Below are 24,918 nucleotides of genomic sequence, written 5' to 3'. Positions count from 1 at the left end.
TATACTTGTCAAGCAAAAATACGTCAAAAGAGATAAATCCTCCTTTTTATGCACTATTCACAGAATTTATTTTTTCATTGCACCTTAAAAAATGTTTTACATCATTATATTTTGTACCCGGAAAAACATGCTAAACTAAGTCTACCCATAAAAGGTAGATACAGAATCTCAATTTACTGTACACCATTTAAGGGATTTCCTAAACCTAAAGAGGGTGTTGAATGAGACAGGATTTTCATTATTTGAAATGTCAATTGACCATATTCAACGGCCATTTTGCTCATATGTCATGCAAATATTTTTTTATTCTGTATTTGACCGATTACATATTATGAATTTATTGCGTAATCAAACATCAGGCCACGTTAAAGTGAAGCTCATTTTAAAATGTATTATGTTCAGTGTCAAAATTAGCATTTTGTTCTAATCTCAGAAACATGTCTGTGGGAGAACTGGACCTGAGTAAAAGTCCATCTCTATGTAGGCCTATATTAGATTAAGATTATTTCTAGTCTACAATTTCCATAATGAATTAATTCACACAATTATCCACAAAATTGTAGCTTAACCACTCTACCCACAGCTTTGTAGCTTTGGTAGCTTTAGTTGGTACATGTTTCTTGCAAATGGGGGTTTACTATTCAAAATTCACCTCTGAATATCTGAAAATCTTTCAGCTAATTTTGTCAAATTTTAAGATAATTTTATTTTGCAAGTTATTCAATTATGGATGATATATTGTGGAGAATAATATATTTTTGCTCTTGTTTTGTATATCTGAAAAATATGGCAGACATGGACAAACGTGTGTACAGTATGTGTGTCCATGTTGGTGTGTGCCTTCTGACATATATGTCATTGGTTTGTGTGTATAGATTATCAGAAATGTACAAACTGGTACAAAAACTGATGTTTTATATTCTGGGTTGGTGACCTGGTGGTTTTCTGTGAGGTGTGCTGATTGTGTAATATATGTTAATACTAAGAGAGGATGCCATGTCCTCAATTAAATGTATACTTTGAAAAAGCACCGGGGAAGATGTCAGAATGTGATTTTCGATGGTCTTCTAGAAATGGTATGAAATACTTGGACAAAAACAAACAACTCGACAGCTGGTCAAAAAAGAAAAACAAAAAAGTATGGATCTCTACTGTACAGGTCTCATGCTTTAATAGTTCACATTCTTGGCGTCACATGATTGGATCTCTGTGACGGTGTAAGAAAAGGAATGGCCTTTAACACGGAAATGCCTGATTTTGGCTACTTGGTTGCGCGACACCAGCATGCAACGAAGTATAAATCAGGCTATATGTGTCACTAAATCCCACATGTAGGAGCAGACATGCTATAATCACTATGTCCATCTCACCACTGGGCTCCAATTACTTCACAGATGCTCACACAATACACCATCTCCACCAGACGGTTAGAGACATTTTTCCTACATCAATGTGACCAGAAGGAATCTTTCCAAAACAGTATGTCAAAGGTGCATCCTGTTGCTTATTCTGGGGGGTAGAACACAATCATAGGGAGATGTACTGTACAAAAAGGAAATTAAAGAAAATACAGTCTTCCAACTTAATAATTCATCCCACGTCTTGCCACTGCTACTGGCTCACCTGCCAGTGAGGAGCCCCCACCAGGAGGACATAACGCTGCTGTCCTACTCCTCCCATTCAATATTTACCATTGACAGGTGCCGCCCCAGCCCGTAGGAGTAAATGCAGCGACACTGATGACCCTCCCCGCTTCGAACAACTACACTCTGCTGTGGTGGGCAGGTACCCTTATTTTAACCCATCTATGATAGAAAAGGTATGGAAAAAAACAGCCAAACAATTGGGACCTTGAAGTGAGCTTGTTTATTTAGGCTATGTACAATTATCATTTCATCACATGAGCCATCGTTAGAACAGTATACAATATCCCTCACACCCACACAAAAGAATCAAACAGCAGCTTGGCCTGCTGATGGCCATGGTGTCCAGTCACTGTTAGTGCAGTATAAAACATGGCTGAAGAAAGACACAGGACAGAAGCGTGCGATTATGAATTTGGAGGAAGAGCACATAGTTGCAGAAGCAGCAGTAAAAGAAGCATTTAAAGATTTAAAAGTAATTATAATAAAACAAAGACAAGACAAACCAACTGGTATTAGTAATTCACTCCTCTTATGACTATAATAATAGCCTCTAAGAACTTCAGCTTGAGCTGAGAGCAGAGACTCAACACTGCAGAAAAAACAAAAACAAAAACAAACAAAAAAGAAACAGGAGGAACAATCACAGAGTAATCCATTATAGATTATCAGATTCATTTCCTACAAAATATATTGCACCAAAAAAAAAACCTTAATTATACAACCACTGAAGAGATTGACAAATTTAGCAGCCAGTAAGCCAATATCTACAAGAGCATCACATCTATTGCACAGAGAGGAACACAAAATGTGCCTTCGCTGTTGTCACCTCTGAGGCCCCTAATCCATCTAGCAGATCTCATTGGCTTGTTCCTGGGCCATGACTCAGCTGATTGGAGTTACCGTAGCTACATTAAAGCACATAAGCTAATATAGACAACATCCCTTTTCGCGGCATGTATTCCAGTGGCAAACTGCAGTGGTAAAAGAGGGATCAACGGGCAGAGTTTTGGAGCTGTGGCTGATTATGAGAGCATCATTGTAACAGGCTACATTAATGCTTACATTTCTGCAGGGAAATGTGGTGAGGTGTTGACCTACTGTATACATGTGTATATACTGTATATATATATATATAAAACACAAAGCACATACATTCAAACATAACCCTTGAGAGCAAATGTCACACAATCACATTCTACCTGCTTGAAGCACTATGATTAATCCTTCTTGCACGCACGCGCACGCACACACACAAAAATGAGTAAATCAGGTTTAAAGATACTTAGAGAGCTCTGTGTTTCTGTTAATATGTAAAATTACATTTCCTCAGAAATGTACCATAGAAATCATTCAACCTTATGCCCCAACTCTGTTGTACCAATTCATAAATTTACACAGCGAGTCGTGCTTAAACTAACACGTATGTGAAGAGATAACATCTTAGCGGGGTTTTAAAGAGGTTTGAGTGAGGTGTGTTACAAACAAAACATAATTTGGCAAGAACAAAACAGGTAGAACCAAAAGACAGAACAAGTTAAGTCTGAAAAATATTTTAACATGAAAACTACATCACCTCAGGCTGGTTATACAATACAATACATAGTCAAAAGGTTTTGGCCTAACACATACAAATGAACTAAATCAAAAGTGATAGGCAATTCATTAAGATTTCTATTCACAAAATGGTCACCCATTCCATTACTATTCCATCACTAGTTTGCCTTGCAGTTTGCTGAAATTCTAAAAAGCTTTGTAAAGAGTTGTGACTGATTTTTAAAATTTAGATATATCACGTTAAAAAGTGCTCAAAGCAAAAGATATGTATGACTTTGTGAAAGGTATGTTGACAAAATGACACAAGTCCCAATGTTATGGACATCTGAACACGTTTTCTCAGTGTTATTTAAGCTCAATTTATACAACATCACGCAAGTGCATTGCTTGCCGACAAGGACAGTTTGCCGACAACAACTGTTCTTGTCGGCAAGCGGCAAGACACTGCCGTGCAGTGTAGTATGAATTAGGCATTACACCGTGTCCTAGATTCAGATCATGATGTCATGGATGCTGTGTCAACTTGCAGTGGGCTTGTTACTCACAGCAAACAAATATCAAGGTGATATGATATGATTCCTTCCCCAAAGACCATTTACACAATTTTTGCATTTTTATTGGTGGGCTATAGGAATATGTGCATATTCTAGAATAGAAATGTGCATTCGCTAAGACAGTGCTATAAATTAACTGTTAATGTTTTGTAACACACTCGATCCAACAAGTCAATATTTTCAAGGCGTAGGAAAAAGAATCTGGCATTCATGGTACTTTGCAAAGAAAGCTTTTGTTAATATAAGGAAAATATTTAAATATTAAAATTTTCCATTTTTATTATCATAGCACTTACTATTGCTCTGATGGTTTGACACACAATGCTATAGGAGGCAGAATACCGTCTCCAAATTTTACATGTCCCTTTCAAACAGATAAGGCTATGAAATTGCAATCTTCTGGAACTTCTGTTTCTTCCTGTTGCATAATACATCAAACTGTCTATCTCAAGACAGCCAAAAATTAAAATGCACACATGTAGTCTTGGGGGGAAAAATATTTTCTGCATCATTACATTTTTTTCCATGAAAAGATGCAATCATGTCACTTAATAAGTATACAGCTAAATTAACAACTAATGCCAAACACTGAATCCCATTTTACTGATATTCAAAATTGACCACTAAAAACCCCCAGACCATGGAAAACAAACTGGACCTGACTTTGCTGTGAGCCCAAACCTAAACTACTCCTTCCTTCTCTAATCCTAATTCAGCAGCGCTTCCACACAGATCTGCTCCTCAGTGATGTCATCTAGGATCGGCACCTCCACAGGGCTGCACGTGTCACTGTTGTATACCTCTGTCCCCATGAGGGCCTCCTCCTCCTCCTCCTCCAAAGATTCCCCTTTTCCCTTAAAACCCTGTTGCTCCGAGGGCGAGGTGCTCTCCACTGATTCCAGGTCCTCGATGCCGGCCCGGTAGTGGATCATGAGCAGGGTGAGGGCCTGGAGACGCTCCCCAGACTTGGCCAAGGCAGCTGTGAGCACAGCCTTGCGACGCGCATCCCCGGCCTCTCTCTCCTCCCCAATGAGGGAGTTGTTGTGCTCCAGTTCCTGGTCGATCTCCTGCTGCAGCTTGTCCAGCATCAGCTCCAGCTTCTGCGAGCGCTCGTCTGTGGGCAACCCTCTGTAAAGGTCGCGGCCGATCTCCTTCACAGCGATGAACACGCTGTCATCCAAACCACCTTCCTTGCGCATCAGTTTGCCAGCAGCGGGCTGCTTGGACGGGCTGGCGCCGCTGGCATAGGTCTCGGTATCGCTGCTTTCATTGTCCGAAGTGTTGGGGGTGTGTTTGGGTGAGGGCTCCACCGTTCCGGGTGCCGTGTCGGCCACCTGTTCAACCAGCCGGGTCTTTTGCACCTGCCGCAGGTTGAGCAAGCGGGAGCTGGTGTTGATGATGTGGCGCGTCAGGCCTGTGGTGGCCCGGTTGATGGTGGACTTGGCCTCTGGGTCAGCGCTGCGGCGATCAGTGGGCGCCACACAGAAGGGATTGTCCACAAGGCACTTGTCCTGGCACTTCTTGTGGCAGACGTAGGCGCAGACCATGCACTGGGAGGCTGCCTTGGTCCACACTTTCTTCTTGCAGTACTCGCACCATGTGGGGTTCTGGAACTGGGTGTCCTGGAAATTGTGGCGCACCTCCACCAGCTGCATGGAGTTATAGGCCAAGTCATCGCGTGTCGCCGAAGAGACGTGCTCCCTCTCCTTGTCCCTGTCCCTCAGATCCTCATCAAGACTTCCCTCTCGTTCCATTTCTGTTAGACCTGGTGGACGCTCTGGCTCACCCTCAGCCAGGTAACGGAAATTCAAGGTGACATCTCCATAGCACAGCTTCTCATTGAAGCCTTTGTGGGTGCTGAGGCTGCGCAGGGCGGTGCGGCTCACATTAGCTCTGGGCTCCGGAGCCCCCAGCCTAAAGGTGCTCTGGTACTCCGCTGAGGACGTGGCCATGCACTCCAGGGCCACATGCTCAAGTCGGAGACTGGCGTGCCCGAGGCACAGCAGACTGCCCAGCTTAAAGGGGTCTTTGCACCACAGGGCCACGTTAAGGTACTTATGGTTGCTTTCCACCTCAAGCACCACATAGGAATTGGTCCAGCGTGCCGTCCTGTTGCGGAACTTGGTTTCAGAGGATTCCCAGAGCGAGTGGCCATCCAGACTGTCCCGTGTGCTGCAGGAGCTCTCCAAAGCCCTGTCCCTTGTCAGGTCAAGCTTCCCACTGCTGGGCACAGCAGAGGGATTTGGAAGCTCTTCACATGATTCTGCCGGCTTGATCGTTGCCTTTGGCTCAGGCTGTCTGACAGGTGTCTTTTCAGTGTTGGCCCGGTCCCCGCTGGCTCCAGCGACTGGAGATTTTTCCGGGGACTTCTCAGAAGCATTTGTCGCAGTGTTTGAAAAAGGGATATTACTAGTGCTAGCAGTGTCGGTGCCTTCCTGAAGGCTGCTATCAGGTGAGGCCGACGTCAACTTAATCATAGGTCTAATGGGCAACGGGGGGCGACAGGGAGGGGGTGGGGGAGGGACAGTGGGCCGTTGTGGAGCATCCGCCGGATCACCAGCGCTCTTGTATGGCGAGGGCTTTGGTGAGTCTTTGGACTGGGGCTTGAGAGGTGACTGGAGACCCACCAGGTTGAGTTTACGATTGAGGATGGGTGATATGGAGCCAAGGGGCTTGGAGGCCAGGCTGGCCACAGTCCTCTTGGGGCTTTGGTTTACTGTCAGTAGGAAATCATCCCTGGTGTCAGTAGCGGCACAGCCGCTAGTGTTTGGGCCACTAGTGTGACTAGGCTTGGAGTCCACAATCAACTCTTCAAACTCAGAGTCCATGTCTTTGCCGTCAGATATATCTGACAGGGTGGTGATGGGGGCAGGGTCTTCCTCATAGCCTCCTGGGGGAGGACTGAAGCCGGGTTCCTCCACCTGTCCGGGTCCCTCCTGTAGGGTCCCCACTAGGCTTCCCACTGTAGGGGTCTGGTGACGAACTGGTCTCTCATAAAACACCACCACCCTGTCTCCAGCCTGCTTCAGTAGTTTGGGCACTTGAACAGAGGATGTCACTTTAACACCTGCCGAGAAAGGGAAAGAATACGAGGCAAGTTTTAAAATAAAACAATTTCTCTACCAATTCTATTTATTCTTTCTCCAATTGATTGATTACCTTACTGTATATTTATTATACATGTTTCATGACACATGACATTCATTCAAGTAAAAAACAGTATATAAAATATAATCTATTTCAGTCAGTCAACTTGCATATTTGAAAGAGAAAGAATTGCTATACAAATGCTATATGGTGAACATTGTTTAATTGGGTGCCAATGGCTCGGCTACAGAAATACAGACAAGATCATTAAAACTGAAAAAACTAACCAAAAAAATGTTTTAGCTCCTCGGAAAATGACAATTCTTAAAAATGTTACTTTAGCTGTGAACATTTCCATAACAAACGCCTCATTCACTTTTTATTGCCATTGTTTTATGTTTGGGGATTTTGGCTGTAACCATCAAGGTTTTTTTGGGCTATTGAAAATAGGTTCCTGAATAGATCTTTTTTTTTTTAAATCACCATTTGATTTCCTAAAGAGATTCATTTTAGGCATCAAAACTACATTTTGTAACAAAAATGTGTTCTGTTTCTTTATAACATCCTCCCAGTACCCCTGCAGATTTGGACAGGACCATGATATACTGTATGTGAGAGGTCTCTTTGGTGAAAACAGCCCCTCCAACATAATCCTGAAGATATTTCATATTTGGCTATTATGGCTGGAATCATAGGAGCCGAAATACGTAGTCACAATTATTACATAATCGCCTAATCGTAATTATTCGAGATATGATGGTTTTCAAAACTTTCTGCTGTGTTACTGGTTTTATCATATCAAGTGCCTCTTCCTCTGTTAGTGATGTAAATGTATTTTAGAAAAGAAGTCTCTGATTTGATTCTTTACTAAAGTGGTGTCTGAGTCTGCATATAAATAAATACCCTATGATAAAACAAAAGCTTCCGCTATATCTTTCAGTGATGTCAAAGATTCCTTATATTTTGGGTATATTATCTTTGCAAACACTTTACTGGTTTGGGCCAGTATAGCTCCTTCAGCCTTCAGCCTGTTAAGTTAAAAAAGTGCATCTAGTCTCTGTCTAGTTATTTTCAGTTCCAAGAGGATTTCTTTATTGGATGTCTTTTCGTGTTCGTCTCCAACATGTTTATTTTCTCTTGAAGTTATTTTTCTTTTTTAATTTGTGTTTGTTTTCAATCGAGAGGATATTTCTATAAATGCTCCCAGGATGACTGCTTTATTGGCGTTTCATTATTGTAATTTATCCGAAAATTCACTTCTATATGTTAATCGGCATTCATTTGATCAAATATTACTATATCTGAGAAATGTACTGTATGTATTAAGTCTCTAGTATTAAGTATAATGGGAGCATGACGACTTATGGTTACGGATCTCTCTACATATTTTTTCCCCCATCAAATAATTGTTTCTCATTTGAACTAAATACATCAATAAAGCATTTAAACTAGCTTATTTTAGACCATACAATAATCCTTTTGTCACCTATTCATCTTTATATTAGTGAGTATGTAGTCAGGGAAGTAGGCTAGGCCTAACATTTGCTGTAATTTTTTTCTTAGCGATATTCAATCAATTACTTTTTCAATTAAATGAACAATCAAGAAGTGTGTTTTTAATAAAAATACATACATCAATGATTACGTTAAGAAATTCAAATAAATTAGATCAAATGGTCTCATTAACTACTTCGCACTATTTTGCCTACCAAACGGTTTCACACAAAAATAGCCTCACAACGCTCAGAAACCCGGGAACACACCATGTGAGCTTAAGTTGTAGATCAGCAATTTTTAAAATGTATTATTTTATTCAAATAAAAGAAATACCCATGGAACCATTAGTAGCTTTTTTGATGACTTGCTTCATTTATACACTTTGAAATTCCCTCTAGTTTTCTGGTATACCCTGCATGACATGACGCATCTCTCACCTCCAATGGCGATGAGGCGATCACCTCTCTGTAGATCTGCCAGGGCAGCAGAGGAGTTGGGGGTGACTGTCTCTATGCTGACGTGAACCGCGTCCCCCTCACTGGCAGGGACATGTCTGAATGTCATCCCCACACTCCCACATGGCCCCTTAATTACTTCAGTCTGGAAGACAGACAGACAAACATGCACGCACACACGCACACACAGACACACATTTAAAAAAAACATCCAATTCACATGTAATACAAAACATTTGTTAGTCAGCTGTTATCTGTCAGAAAGAACTCAATAAAAGATGTGCATTGATGAAACTGCCAAACAACAGCATCAGCTGCGGCATGACAAATACCACTACTGATGAACATGCTGATATTTAACCACTTAAACCCTACAGTATATACTTTACTGTACATCAAATAGCAGATCTCCAAGCTCACAGAACTTTTTTTTTTTGTACGAAAAATTGCAAAATTAGCCGTTCTTCCAAGTTCACAGACACTTGGGTTCATGTGGTTAATAAAAGTTGTAAATCACAGCAAAGTGTGGGGACAGATGGGGGGGAAAAAAAGGTAAACTGAGAAAACTGACTGGCGTCAGCCTCCGCACTCGGGAGGGTTACTAAGACCAATGCAATGAGCGCTAAAGCCAAATTTATACTTTGTTGCACAACCTTGTCACTCACCTGAAACAAACATTTTTGTCAGCTTGAAAATCAGTTATTTAAGCTGAGTGACAAAGTATATATTAGGCTTCATTCTATGGGAAAAGGGAGGTCTGCAATTACAGTCCAATTTTCCAACCCTGGAGGTTACCAGCTGCTTCAATAACCCATTAAGATCTGAGGCCGATTCGACAAATGTCTTCTAAATGCTAACAGTTTTCTGAAAAACATATGTTTCTATGTCAGTGGTTCCCAAACTTTTTAATGTAAAGGACCCCCAAAATTGTATGTATTTGGCCGCAGACCCCCATATGAAAATATTTTGTTCCAGGGACCTCCATGAAGCAAAGATTTGTGTTAAAACATTTTTTTTTTAAATATATATGTATTCAAAGATTTGCAAAAAGAAAAGCAGATCTACACGCTCATAGCGTGGCACGAAGTGACGCGCTATGAGCGTGTATATCTGCTATTTTTGAAAAGCCAAAGTATAAAATAATGGTTAAAGTGGTTAAAATCTAAAATGGCACAGATGCTTTCTCGGTTTTAATGGGATAACTGTCACAGAGCACTGGGCTCAAGTCACGTATCCCACGATGCACCTGGCATGACGCAGAGGTGCCCTGCTTAATATCCAGCAGGTTGTGCGTAATCACAGCGGTGAGATGTGTGAGTCGGCCATCGTGTGATGACTATCAACACTGTACCAACAATTAGGGCTGTCACGATTATGACATTTTTCTTGACGATACATTTTCACTCAAATAATTGAATTACGTTTCTTTAGTTCTGTTTACAATATAAAAAAAATACATATATTTCTGTTCAGGCTTTGTAAACAAAACGGTCCACAGGGCAGATAATGACAAATAACTTACATAATTGAATAACTTTAACTTTATTAAACTAAACATGAATAGTGGAAATAGCAGATCTACAAGCTCAAAACCCTTCACATCGTGACGCGTTTTGAGCTTGTAGATCTGCTATTTCCACTATATTTGAAACATGGTTTCTCTTCTCCCAGCTATATGTAACATTGTAAAGATTATGACGATTATACAAAAATAAATTGTGATTAACTCAAATAATTGTGATCAGGCGATGATGTAATAACAAAAAATCATGCCTTGATGGCATTTTGGACCAGGGGCAGCCCCCCATTGCGAAATTGCTTTTAGAAAAACCTGGAAATAGCAAAATAGGGAAAATAGCACAAAGTGTCGCATCGCAACATGTTGTGAGCTTGGAGATGGAGATCAGCTATTTTTTAAAACGTTTGAAACAATTTGAGAATATTCTAAGGTTTTGAGAATAATTACTATATATACTATTATAATTATTATGCCCAAAATAAGGATGCCTGGCACAATAATGTTATTCATTTAATTAATTCCTAATTGGCCCCTCAGGCGGCCACACTCCCACCTTGAAAACCTGTGTTTTTGACGGAAGAAGGGATGACGGAGAGCAAAGAGAGAGTGACATAGAGAAAAGCAAGATAGGTGTCCCAGACCCGGAGAAAAGAAAAGAGATTGAAAAGATGTGGGGAGACTGAGACGAACGACTGTAATTTCCCCTGCTGTCATTTGTTATGGTTCTGGGCGAAGGCAGTGATCGAGTTAGGGGGGGTGGCCATGAATAACCAGATGATCTATACAAGCTGGCAAGTAGGGGAGGGGCTGAATCACTTTGAAGCTGAGGGATGGCCTTGATACGTTTTGATAATAAAAAAAAGTAGTGGGTTTTGAAGTTGGAGGGAAATTAAAGAATCCAGCTCGACTGTGAATTGATTCCTCCATTGTGCAATAATAATCAAAAATGCTTCAGACTTGCAAAATAAATACAGCTTCTACAACATGCTTGTGCACCGATGACACCAGCTTAAAGCAAATTTGCAGTATGAAATAAATATTTGTTCATGAATAACTGTACAAGCGCTTTATAGACCGTTCGATATAACTAGCTGCACGACGTTAAAGAACATTGCCTTTTCTCTAGCTCAGGGCCCCCCTGCCTGCCCTTTCATCTGTGAGTTGACTTATTCATTTAACACTGGTGTTGTGGCTCCAGGCTAACCTGATCTCACCGTCTTGCAGCCCCCTCCCAGAAGACCATAACAACATTGAAGAGGCAACAGGTGGTGGTGGGCAGGCAGGCAGCGGAGGCTCAAGTACTGTTCAGGTTTACAACAATCAGTATAGCGTCACACACACACTGCCAATTACATCGTGCGCAGGTAGAGATACTCTGTCTGAGAGTGCTGTCTGCATATAAGGCTGTCGTTTATAAAAAAACATTAAAACCGGGAAAGCATCTGTGTCGTTTAGTGTTGGGCAGTAACGAGTTATTTCAATATATTACTGTAATATTATTATTTTACCCAGTAACGAGTAGTGTAAGGTATTACTCTTCCAAAACAGTAATATTATACCATATTACTCATTTGGTATAAAAATTTGTACTGCCTTTTGAAAACATTCCTTTTAAAAAGGTCAAGAGAGATTGCTGCTTTATTTTATAGCCTTTTTGGCTCCTTTTTAGAGGAGTAATATGTAATAAGTAACACATTATTCTCCGGAGTAATATTGCCCAACACTGGCGACGTTTTAGATGTTTTTTTTGCGTTGGCTGTTCAAAAATAGCAGATATACAAGCTCACAGCGTGTCACTTTGTGCCGCGGTGCAAACTTGTACATCTGCTATTTTTTGAACATTTTTGAAAAATCTTGAAAGTGTTTGGGGGTCCTTGGCCAAGAAAAAGCTTGAGAACTACTTATTTAGAAGGCATTTGTAGAATCAGTCACAGGTCTTAAAGGGTTAAAGACTAAAAGAGTAGGCGAAAACAAACAAATGTATCTAAGCTAATGCATGTTTACAATGTATTTTTACGGTAGAAAAATACGACAATAACAACCAAAACCATAATATGTTCATTCACCCTAGTCTAGTTCAATATGAGGCTAAGCATACAAGAATAAAATTAAGGGTGTGTGTGTGTGTGTGGGGGGGGGGGGGGCACTTCCATTACAAAGGGGTAAATATCCTCTTTGTGTTGGAGGAGAGATGCGGTGTGTGATCTAAATCTGGGGGCCTTTTATCTGAGAACGGCTGCGTTTGAAAGCGGCGAGGTCCACTTCAATCCACCCTGTGCTATGGAGGATGCAGTGGTCAGTTACAAACAAGATGAAGCTCTACAGCAGAGATACACTTTACAATCTGAACACCGAGCAACAAGGATGGGGGGAAAAAAACAATGACAGCGTCAAAAGACCTGGAACTGTCTAATTTTTAGATTTGAGCTAAAAAAGCATTATTTTACACTTTGGGCTATTCAAAAATAGCAGATCTACAAGCTCATAGCGCGGCACCGAGTGCCGCGCTACGAGCTTGTAGATCTGCTATTTTTGAAAATTCGTGAAAGTGTGTGCAAATCTTTGAATATATATATTTTTAAAGCAAACATTTTCAACTCAAATCTTTTCTTCTGGGGGTCCCTGGAACAAAATATTTTGATGGGGGTCCACGGCCAAATACATATAATTTTGGGGGTCCTTGACATGAAAAAGTTTGAGAACCACTGATATAGAAACATACGTTTTTCAGAATACTGTTGAGATTTAGGAGACATGTAGAATCGGCTTCAGGTCTCAATGGGTTAAGATGGCGCAACATTTACCATTTTAACCCATTGAAACCGGGACCACATCTGTGTAACCACTTTATCCATATTTCATACTTTGGCTATTCAAAAAATAGCAGATCTACAAGCTCATAGCGCGAAAATAATGGTTATTGGCTATAACTAAAAATCTAAAATGACACGGATGCTTTCCCGGATTGAATGGGTTTAAGACCTGAGGCCAATTCTACAAATGCCTTCTACATCAGTGGTTCTCACACTTTCAAGATTTTTCAAAGATGTTTAAAAAATTGACAGATGTACAAGCTTGCTGCGTGGCACGAAATGTCGCGCTGTGAACTTGTATGTCTGCTCTCTTTGAACAGCCAACGCTAAAATGACACAGATGCTTTCCCCGGTTTAATGGGATAACCACATGGATAACACTTGCCATGTATCCCATGTGTATAATGCATTATAAGCATATAACACTGTATAATTATAGTTATAAGAACTCATAAATACTCAGTGCGTTCTAACCATAATCACAACACATTATAAAGCATTCTATAATGATTTACGCTGATGATGGACACTCACAGACATGTGGGGGGCAAGGATCATAGTGTATTATTATTATTATTATTATTATCATAGTTGTAAGACATAATAATCTTGTAATGTATTATAATCACTATTATAATGCATTTTAATATATCAATGGTCATTGGGTGCTTTAAGTAAAGTAATTACATTCCTGAAGGTGTAGGCAGATACTTTGTGTGTTGTTCTTGCATGCCATTTATTGTACTTTTATTAAAGCACCCAATGACCACTTATACCATCTTATGATTGTACTATATTGCCTTATAACAGTGATTTTAATGCATTATAAAATCTTTATAGTGTATTACAAGTATGATCATTATAATACTCCATGATCCTGGCAAAAAGTCTGTGAGTGACTTGTAATTATGAAGTACTAGTCCATACCCGTGGGGGGATATGTGCACATGATCTGGCAACCCCGGGAGGCAGTTCGTCCCATAGCTCGCTGGGCAGCCGTAACCATGGCGACATTCTTTTACACAGAAACGCTAATAAACAGCTGAGATTTGGTGAAATCAAAAAACGGGCTTCGCCGTTCCGTGCACATGGTAATGGTCAATGGCTGTGTGCAGATCAAGTGCTCCAGCCACTGAGGAGAACCGGGCAGAAGAGTTTTTGGCCTCACCACCTTCCACCGGGACAGAGCTTTGTGGAATTATAGGAGGATTATGATACTTTACCTTATGAGTCATTATAAGAGGCTTTATAATGTGTTATGATTGCATTATGAGTACTTATACTTGCTTATACCTGTAATTATACAGTGTTATAAGCAGATTATATTGCACTTATAATTGACCTGATATAGTCATTATAATGCTTTATAAATGTGTCATGATTATTGTTATTAACTATTATGAGTATTTATGAGTTGTTAGAACTATAATTATACAGTGCTATAAGCAGATTATAATGCCTTATTATAAGGATGCTTATATAATGCATTATCAACAGGGGATGCATAGCAAGTGTTACCTCTATGGTACTGTGTCTATTTGACGTACAACAAAGTATATAGTGTTTAAGTGGTTAAGAAATAATTCAAACTGAGTAGAATGATGTTACAGGCCATTGGCCAATCAAATTACAATTTCAAAGTAATTCTACATAGAGCTCAAGTCATGTTATTACTGGGCTGAAGACTGCACAAAGGGTAGGTATATGAATTACTCTCACTGTAGAAACTGAATAAAATCCCTTTGTCCACCTAGGTTATTATTGATGCCCACTGATCTAACAGGCAACAATACAACACAAAGAGGCATTATGGTACGTCCACGAGATTCCACATCATTCAAACAACAACAAAAAAGGCAAGACACAGCAGAGTGGTGGAAAAGATGAATCCTGTCACACACAAAAACAGCACCACTGTGCAGCAATTACGAATGATTTGCAAGGCTGAGCGCCGACTAAAGAGCAATTATGGCCAAGACGAAGGGTAAGCCACAGGGGGCAGCGTGGGCCTGAGTCTGGCCAATGATGAAGGCAAAGCAGGTAAATGGATGCTGTCTTTTGACAGTGATGGAAGCCAATGGTTCTCAACCTGTGGATCGGGTCCCCACATGATTTATTTGGGGGGGCTGGGGGGGGGGGGGGGGGGGCTTTTTAATATTTTTTAATAGCTAAAAAAAAAAAGAAAGAAAGAAAAGAAAAAAGACCATTGCTGCATCAAAAGTAATCAACAAACTATACTATATAAAAACTGGTCAAACTGGCCAAATTGTCAAATAATATAAGAAAGAGGGGGGAAAATGAAAAAACATGAAAAAGCTTGCGAGGCGTTGTGAGCTTGTAGATCGGATATTTTCACAATATTTATCTGTGGAACCGAGTCAAACTAAATGTAATGCCTCATAGTAGGGGGTGCTAACCACAAAAAATGGCCAAATCGTTACGCGGCGGATAAAAGCATGAAATTTGATACAGATGTCCCTTGGGTCATCCTAAAACATCCTAGAAGGGGTGCCCAAAAAAATCTTAAACAGGAAGTGAGTTAAGGACAAAATTCAAAATGGCCACCTAAACTGTTGACCGTTGACTCAAAAGACACCAAAAGAATCTCCAAAAAGCATAAAATTTGGCACATATGTCCCTTGGGTCATCCTAAGACATCCTAGAAGGGGTGCCCAAAGGAATCTGAAACAGGAAGTGAGTTATTGACGAAATTGAAAATGGCCGCCTAGTGCTGTCGATTGACTCAAAAGACAACTAAAGAATCTCATATAAGCATACAATTTGGCACACATGTCCCTTTGGTCATCCTAAGACATCCTAGAAGGGGTGCCCAAAAAAATCTTAAACAGGAAGTGAGTTATTGACAAATTTTAAAATGACCGCCTACAGTGTTATCGATTGACTCAAAAGACAACTAAAGAATCTCATAAAAGCATACAATTTGGCATACATGTCCCTTGGGTCATCCCAAGAAATCCCAGAAGGGGTGCCCAAAAAAATCTTAAACAGGAAGTGAGTTATTGACAAAATTGAAAATGACCGCCTACAGTGTTGTCGATTGACTCAACAGACAACTAAAGAATCTCATAAAAGCATACAATTTGGCATACATGTCCCTTGGGTCATCCAAAACATCCTAGAAGGGGTGCCTGAAATGATCTGAAACAGGAAGTGAGTTATTGACTAAATTGAAAATGGCCGTGTACAGTGTTGACAGATGATGCAAAAGACACTTTTGCATCATCATCTCAAAAAATTATCTCATAAAAGCATGACATTTGGTACAAATGTCCCTTGGGTGATCTGAATGCATCTTAAGGGGTGCTAAAAAAAGTTTTAATGGTCTCTCAATGGAAAACAGTCCTCCCCCACGGGCTGCACTGCTACAACATTCAAATCGAGCAGTTTGCCAATCTGGCATTTGGTCCAGAAGCCTGAAAGCTATGCAATCTCTACCATCTCCTGACAAATATGGATGGATTAAAGTCGCTGATTCGTGGACACCTTTATGGACACTCTTGCCAGAGTTTGTAGAGAACTCAAGTGTGACTGCAAAGCCTGAGCCCTTCTGTTCGAGAAAGTGTAGATGCCGGGATGCTGGGTTACCTTGCAGAGCATTATGCCAATGTGCTGGTAATTGCGAAATGGCACACATGAATACATGTAGTTACTAAACACTAATCACAAAAAAACAGCAATGATCAAGAAGAAAATACATGAGAAGATAGAGTGTAAAACCAGCAAGAAGATGTAGAGTTCAAAATAAATAAGATGCAGAGAGTAAAATAAGAATATGCAGAGTAAGATAAGATGCAGAGTAAAATAAATAAGAATATGCAGAGAGTTAGATAAATAAAGAAGATTCAAAGAGTAAAATAAAAAAAATAATGCAGAAAGTAAAATAAATAAGATGATGTAGAAATGAAAACAGAAGGTAGACTACAAAATACGGCAGGTTATGCACTGCATAACCTGTCGTATTGAGTCTGCATAATATGCAGACTGCCGTGGTCAACTGTTTAAACAGCCATTTAGAATTTCTTCAACATGGTCCCTTCCTAAAAAGTTTAATAAACAAGCAAACAAACAAATAAATAACCCCTTCTAGGATATATTAAGAAGCACTCAATGTACGTACCAAATGGTACACTTTTATGACGTCCCTTTATGTTTTCTTTTGTGTCAACTGCTTTAGGCGGTCACTTCCTGTTTAAAACCTCTTTGGGCACCCCTTGTAGGATGCGTTCAGATCACCCAAGGGACATTTGTACCACATTTCATGCTTTTATGAGATTATTTAGGTATCTTGCATCATCTTTCACACTGTAGGCGGCCATTTTCAATTTAGTCAATAACTCACTTCCTGTTTCAGATTATTTTGAGCACCCCTTCTAGGATGTGTTAGGATGACCCAAGGGACATATGTGCCAAATTGTATGCTTTTTGGAGATTCTATAGGCTTTTTGAGCCAATCGACAACACTGTAGGCGGCCATTTTCAATTTTGTCAATAACTCACTTCCTGTTGAAGACTTTTTTGGGCACCCCTTCTAGGATGTCTTAGGATGACCCAAGGGACATGTGTGCCAAATGTTATGCTTTTTGGAGATTCTTTAGTTGTCTTTTGAGTCAATCGACAACACTAGGCGGCCATTTTCAATTTGGTTAATAACTCACTTCCTGTTTCAGATTTTTTTGGGCACCCCTTCTAGGATGTCTTAGGATGACCCAAGGGACATGTGTGCCAAATTTTATGCTATTTGGAGATTCTTTTGGTGTCTTTTGAGTCAACGGTCAACAGTTTAGGTGGCCATTTTGGATTTTGTCCATAACTCACTTCCTGTTTAAGACTTTTTTGGGCACCCCTTCTAGGATGTTTTAGGATGACCCAAGGGACATCTGTATCAAATTTCATGCTTTTATCTGCCGCGTAACGATTTTTCACTTAGCACCCCCTACTATCAACTCCTACATTCCAAGTGCTTGTCAGGGTGGGGGGGTCCCCAGTTTAAATATGATTATTGGGGGGGGGGGGGGGTGCGGCCTGAAAAGGTTGGCCACTCAGTCAATTTGGGCTTCTGCACGTTTTCACTCCACAACCGTCTTAAGAAGGCCAAGGGTTGGTTCTAAAACTATAAAATAATCCTGCATAGATCATCATCTTAGATGGCACAAATAAATCAAAAATAATAATGATACCTGTTTCAAAACTGTGATCCTGCTCCCCTTATCCCTGCAGTGCTACCTCATGCACAGTGTTGTGGATGTCACAGCACTTTCAGTATAAAATGTTCTTTATTAAAAAATAGCTTTTAGCTGCTTGATGCTATATTTAGCTTTGACCTGCCACTCATGTATCAATGCAGTGATTGATTTTCCACCCTGAATTAGAACAAAAGATGAATACAGTTCAACCATTATGCACAGCACACTGTAACCAGTCTTTGCAGTCTATAAATACTGTGGGAGATCTCTAACAGGAAGCATACAGTACACTAACTATTGACATTTAATTATGTTACCGCGACTGCATGAGGTGTTATATTTGTTGTTTGAGCGTGTTATCCGTGTGGAGTGGACTGTTGTGTTCTCGTGTGCGTCTGTAGGTGCGTCATAGCACAGGCATACAGAGCGATCAGTTAACACACAGCTTATGTTAGATTGTGTGTAGGTCACTAGAATCCATACATTACCGGTAAAATAATAGTGTCCCAAACAAACCCCGACAGTGCACGCAATTAAAATATAGGCTATGGTATTTAGATTACAGATTGGACGAGAAGCAAACTATTTTCTGTTGTGGAAAAGTTAGTGTGGGACCACCTAGCAGTAAACATCCATGATATCTTGACATTTCAACTTAATAAACACTTGCTTATTCTCGGTTATGTTCTTCTTTATATAAACCACAAATATAAAGCACAAGACGTGCTTCCCTGTGTCGGAGCTCTATGGTTAACTGCTGTCCATGAGCAGAGACGGATAAGACAGGCAGGACGTAGTGGTTCACAACATTATTACATGACGAGCGGTATGATATCAAGAATAACAGAAATACTACTTGGGAAAATTCATGCAGCTCTTTTTAGACACATTTCTCTCCCTCTTTGTGCTCACCGCTCGTCTTTCTTTGGATATGCATAGCAGCGGTAATGTTTTGTTTTGATTCTTATTAGGCCTAGGGTTTATGAGGACTCAAGTACTTTTTGATTGTTTAACTTGAGTGTTATGTTGAAATCGGATGGATTTTGATTGCAATCAGTGTGTGTGCATTGTGAACCAACTTAGGTAGGCTAGCATTTGGTGCGTTAAGACCAGCTTTTGGCTGGCCTGACGCAGAGTGCAAATTATGTGTGTACTGTAAGATAGCAGCTTACTCTTATTGTGCCAGACCACACTTCATTTTAAGACTAACACACCCATGAGCACCAAATAGGCGCAAGAGCATTTGATATTTAGTCAATGGGGGCGCAAGAGGAAAATATGACACCTGCGTCATTTGGAAGATAGGATTAACATGTGTGCTGCGTTGCGCCGGGCAGAAGATACGGCCCTTGTTCCTATCAAGCTGAAAACCTGTACAAAGTGAAATTAAATTGAATGTATAATATCGCCTTAGAATGAAATGCACAAAGCATCAAACGCTGAGGACAGGTTTTCTGACAAAACAATATCGTAAGAAAGTAAAGAAACCAATTATCAGCGAAATGATTGTACAAACATCCCAAATTACATCAAGGGTTGAAAGACAAGAAGGCTGGTCACCAGTGAATGTTTGTAATGTATGTGTGTGGGTGTACAGGTGACGAGGGATACTTGTTGAACCCTGTGTGGGGATGAAGACAGTGGCTGTGTGTGTGTACACCTGGGAGGGCCAGCCTTTACCTCAGCATCCTGCCTACACTGCTCCGTCTCATTTTCATATGAAGACACAACAGGCCATTCTTCTGTAGTGCAAATATCGCTCCCCTCCTCTGCCTCATATGTAAACACACGTGTATGCGCGCGCGCGCACACACAGACACACACACACACACACACACACACACACACACACACACACACACACACACACACACACAAACAATGAATAAAGCCAGTGTTCTCCAACAGATCTCCAATGTTGTAAAGCTCATTCCTGTCCGTTTAATGCGTGTGTATGCTATATTCCCGCTCAAATGTATACAAAATATGGCTGAGTGCTGCAAGTGATGTGTGCCTGCTTGCAGGCAATTGATTTACATGATGTAGCTGGTTACCTAGCCCACTAATGTTAGCTAGCCTAATGCAAACGCCATTGTCAAGTAAGTACTGTGTAATCTCTGTCGGGTGGAAACCTCATATGTCCAAAACTTGGACATACCTTTCAGGATTCAAAAACATCAAACATGCTTTTGTGTGACGCTGTAGTATGATGAAGTAGGGCATTAATTTACGTTAGAAATATATTTCTAACGTCATTTTAAAGCCAGTTTTATATAAAAGTTAGAATATGGAGATAAGAGGTTTCTACCCGACAGTGACGATGTACAATTTCGGAGGACGTGCTTCTAGCCGGCTTGCTCGTCTAGCGGCTTGTTCAGGAATGCCTCACGAGCCTCAAGGCCTCGCCATGTCGCCACGCCTGCCTTGTTGTCAAGTGACGTCAAAATCACAGCGATGGGGGTGTGGTTTGCATAATTGTCAGCAGGAATAGGCTACATGTGTCTCATGTGTGCAATGCCAAGTGATGTCAGAGACATAATAATGTGCTTAGAATGATGATCTCACGTCCCCAGGACTTTGCTGTGTAATCCTTTTAGCTCAAATGTTGGACTGTACCTCGTGCTGTTTACATTTCTGTCTAATAAAGCATTCAATCAATCAATCAAAACCCTTTGGACTGTGGATGTTGTGTCTTAAAGGCCCTGTGAATGAGGGAGACAATGTGCTGCTGCTCAGAAGTGTGCCTGAAATCCAAAAACTCAGATAAAAAGTAAAAAGAAAAATACATTAATTTTTCTCCTCTACACTTTGGTGAGGAAATTAGCTGTTTGGCAACTTTCCCCCTCCGAATGACACCGTTTTATTCTTTTACGGTGGCTATTTCTTGAGGCTGAACAGTGGCGAGCAGAGTAACCTTGTTAAGATTGACCGAGAGAACAAGCAGCTCTTGATTCCTTCCCTCTTGACACGAAAAACAAACATCAAACGCAGCAACCGTGAATTGCCCAGATGTAAATATAGCAATTCACCATCTATTTCAGCAAACCCAACCCAGTCCTTTTATCTGCGTAGCAAACAAAGCTAGCAAATGAAAGGTTAATATGTTCAAATGGCAGCCATCAACTGCTTCAAGCAGATGCTTTTTGTTGTTTCCCTGTCCTTTTAAACAAAGCCCCAAATACGAAAACAGTGGAAGAGTATGTATTTTATCAAATGTATTTGTTTCTACACATTCATTTAATTCAGAAGTCACCTTTAGGCCAAACACTTTCCTTGCAATTAGATTTAGAAATAGATGCAATACAGATAGTGCACGAGTATGTCTTATAACCAATAACATCAATATAGAAAACAGGCTATAACAATCATGGATCAGAAACCGATGACACAAATGGTGATTGTATTGTTCCCATGTGCAAGATCTCATTTGGTCTGCTTTCTCAGTAAAGGGAGCAAAACTTTGGAATTCTTTGCCTACCGAACTAAAACTAGAGACAGATGGTAATGTGTTTAACAGAAGACACAAACTATGGTTAAAATCAAATCAATCAATTCATGCTCACATGAATAGTTTCTGACTGGTCATTGGAATGATTATGTCTACTTTTGTTTCACAAGTTAATGTATTGGGTCTAATTTTGATCATGTTAATTATTAATACTATATTTATTTTTGTTGTACTTGATTGGGTTCTAGCCTAGTGTTATTCTATTTAGAAAAGCCTCCAGGGGACAGGTGTTGGAAATTATCACTCTAATATACAGCTATACTGTATATACTTTAAATAATGCATCTGGTTCTGGTTCGATGTGATTATGATGTCCATGTCAAATAAATAAACATAACATGACATAACATATGTAATGAAATGTTATGAATGAGATTATAGTATCTTAACTTAACATGTGCAAAACAGCATTGAACACTCCAAATGAAAGATACAACTAAACACTGTAGATATGTCAAATAAAAATACAGCTACAGCACTAGCTCAAGAAGCTAGCCTTTAAGAAGAGGTTTGTTAGCTGAGGGGTGGCTCTGCTGTTGACCTGAGTAGAACAGTTACTACTGTTGCTGGGCTGAACTGTGCTCTCCTCTCCGGCAGGTCCAGGGGGTTGCACGTACAATGGGGGGGGGGTGCGTTTGCCGGATGCCAGTTGGGACGAGCAAATCCTTTTCCTTGTCACTGCGCTGCCCAGTAATCTAATCTAATACCACATGTCAGATCGATTTGTGTATGGTTATAGGGTACAAGTCCCTGCGAGGCAAGTAGACAGCAATTCGCTGCCACGTCCAATTAGTGGCACCATTGCAGGGGGGCGTGGATGGCCAGTGGCCACAAAGGTATCACATGGGTACAGCTCAGGTTGATGAACGCGCACGTTAAGAAAAATCACAAGTTCCAAATGTGTAAATCAAGGTTTTGGGGCCAGACAAGTTGTTACAGCAATACCGTATATCCACATTTGTGATAATGCATTACCATTTTAATATACATTTTAAACGGCTCACTCCACTTCTTACTCAACTAGACCAGTAAATGACTGAATATTTGAACAATGGCACAATCTATTCCTGTTTAATAACAGTGCCTTGTAGAAAAGCAGATGAGCAATTGGAAATGACAAATTAACAAAGTCTTTCATTTAAATGTATTGTTGCCCATTTCTTGGGCAAAGCTCCCCGTGAAGTTCCGTTTTTATGCTCACATCTGTCATCTACTACGATTTGAATTTTCAAGTTGTCGTTATATCATAGGAGGCAGGTTTCAAAAGGATAAGAAACAAAGAGTTGTTATGGAGACAGTGGCAAACAAAAAGGGTGCTTTGCCATAATTTGCACTTGTATACAACTATAGCATGACGCTCACCCTCCCATCATCCACTCAGTCTCCTTTATGTTACATTTTCATTGTTCTTGATGAAACAAAAGTCATCTCTCATCAACCTCACGTCATCTTGAGCTTAAAATAATAAAGATGAAAACCAGCATGAGGGAAACCCAAATATATCATCACTCTCAGGCAGAAACCTTGTCAAAAGTCATGTTGAAAACGTTACTTTTCAAGTAAGTTAATTTAGTCACAAGCTCTTCATTGGTTAAATATTCATAAAATCCACAGACAGACTCTTTTGATCTGGGGTTCCTAAAATTGTCAAAAATGGCCGATCTACAAGCTAGCGTTGTGAGCTTGTAGATCAGCTATTTGTGTTACTTTTGTGTGACATTCTCATACAAAAAAAGTACACAATAAGGCATTCATTTATGAAAAACATAAAAAGATGTATATGGAGATACAAGGTTTCTGCCCGGCCGACAGTGCCAATAGTCTCACAGAATTTGGCATACAATGGTGAGTGAAAGGAAGGAATAGCCCATTTCCTCCTTATCACATTGGTATTTTCAATCTTTTGGCTCCTTTGAGCACAAATGAAGCAGCTTGTCCATCATGCAAATACTGCTAGCATGGCTATCTCCTTTTTCAGTGAACTTCTCACTTGATGGCGCAGTCAGGGTCAGTCGAGTGCCTTTAAGCTTATAGTAACCCCTGCAGAGTCAGCTGACAGATTAACCCTTTAACATTTATGCGGTATATGTATAGATTGGGGCTTATGTTGTAGGCAAAAACGGCTGTACATTCCCTGCCTTGAGTGCTTTGAATTAATATCTTGTCTGAACTTGGCCCTTAGAACTCAATCATCATTTCTGCTTCTCAAGGAAACCAGCTCACAGAAACCCTCAGTCAGGGAGGAGGGAAATACATAAAAAAGGCTTTATTTCATTTGACTTCCATTCTGGGGTTAGAGTTGTGCAATACATCTCCAGTAATATAATTTTTACTTAAGAAGAAACAGAAACCACAAATATACTCAATGTTGGTATCAGTGAATATCATGTTGAATATCACTTAGATGGAAGAGAAAAACCAGATAGTCTATCTAATAGCGGCTGACAAATCCTTGCAGAAAGAAAAATAAAACAAATAATCAAAAAGAAAAAGGGTAATGTTTTTACACTATCACAGTTAAATGAACAATTTAACTGATTTGACTCTGTGGCTATTGTGATTAAAGTTAAGTTCATATTATTTCTATTATGCAAATTGGTCAAGAATACATGGAAGTATGTTTAGTGGTGCACTTTAGCTGACAATAGTAGAGTGTGTGTGGCTTATACTACTGTTCAGAACATAGCAGAGGACTAATTGTGATATTAATAAGCATATTAACCAGAAATAGGATGTAAACCAGACAAGCTGTCAACCTTGACTGACATCCAGTATGACAGCACATTATACACCCGTGGTGTGTATGTCCTGATAGGAACACACACAGCACTCAAGAGCATGGGGCGGGGGGGCACTTAATGGCTTTCATGGGCTGGGTTTTGGCTAATTTCTTATCAATATTGGCATTATTTTGAGATGCTAGTTACAATTTTGACGCAAATAACAGGAGGTCATTTGTACTCTGATGAGACGCCGCCTGCAGCATCAGAAAAAGGCATTCCAAATGTAAATGGCAGGAAGTCTGTAATATGGCTGTCGCGTGGTCCGTCATGCACACGTCGGCGCGTCAATTTTGTTCCC

At 40.2% G+C, this 24,918-nt stretch overlaps 1 protein-coding gene across 1 annotated transcript in view; it reads right to left on the bottom strand.

Annotated features, from left to right (window-relative positions):
- Nucleotides 1–1,847: 1,847 nt before the first annotated feature.
- Nucleotides 1,848–24,918, bottom strand: part of pdzd8 (PDZ domain containing 8) — a 55,627-nt gene continuing 32,556 nt past the window's right edge. Inside the window, exons 4-5 of the mRNA XM_084075360.1 lie at nt 8,776–8,938; nt 1,848–6,821 (exon numbers count right to left, since the gene is read on the bottom strand). Of these exons, the coding sequence (XP_083931486.1) occupies nt 4,462–6,821; nt 8,776–8,938 (2,523 nt within the window). The 3' untranslated portion in view covers nt 1,848–4,461. The remainder of the gene's footprint in view (nt 6,822–8,775; nt 8,939–24,918) is intronic.

This window comes from Gymnoscopelus microlampas (assembly GCF_963454915.1).
Source record: "Gymnoscopelus microlampas genome assembly, chromosome: 13".
Classification (NCBI taxonomy): domain Eukaryota; kingdom Metazoa; phylum Chordata; class Actinopteri; order Myctophiformes; family Myctophidae; genus Gymnoscopelus; species Gymnoscopelus microlampas.
This window is presented reverse-complemented; position numbering and strand designations above follow the sequence as displayed.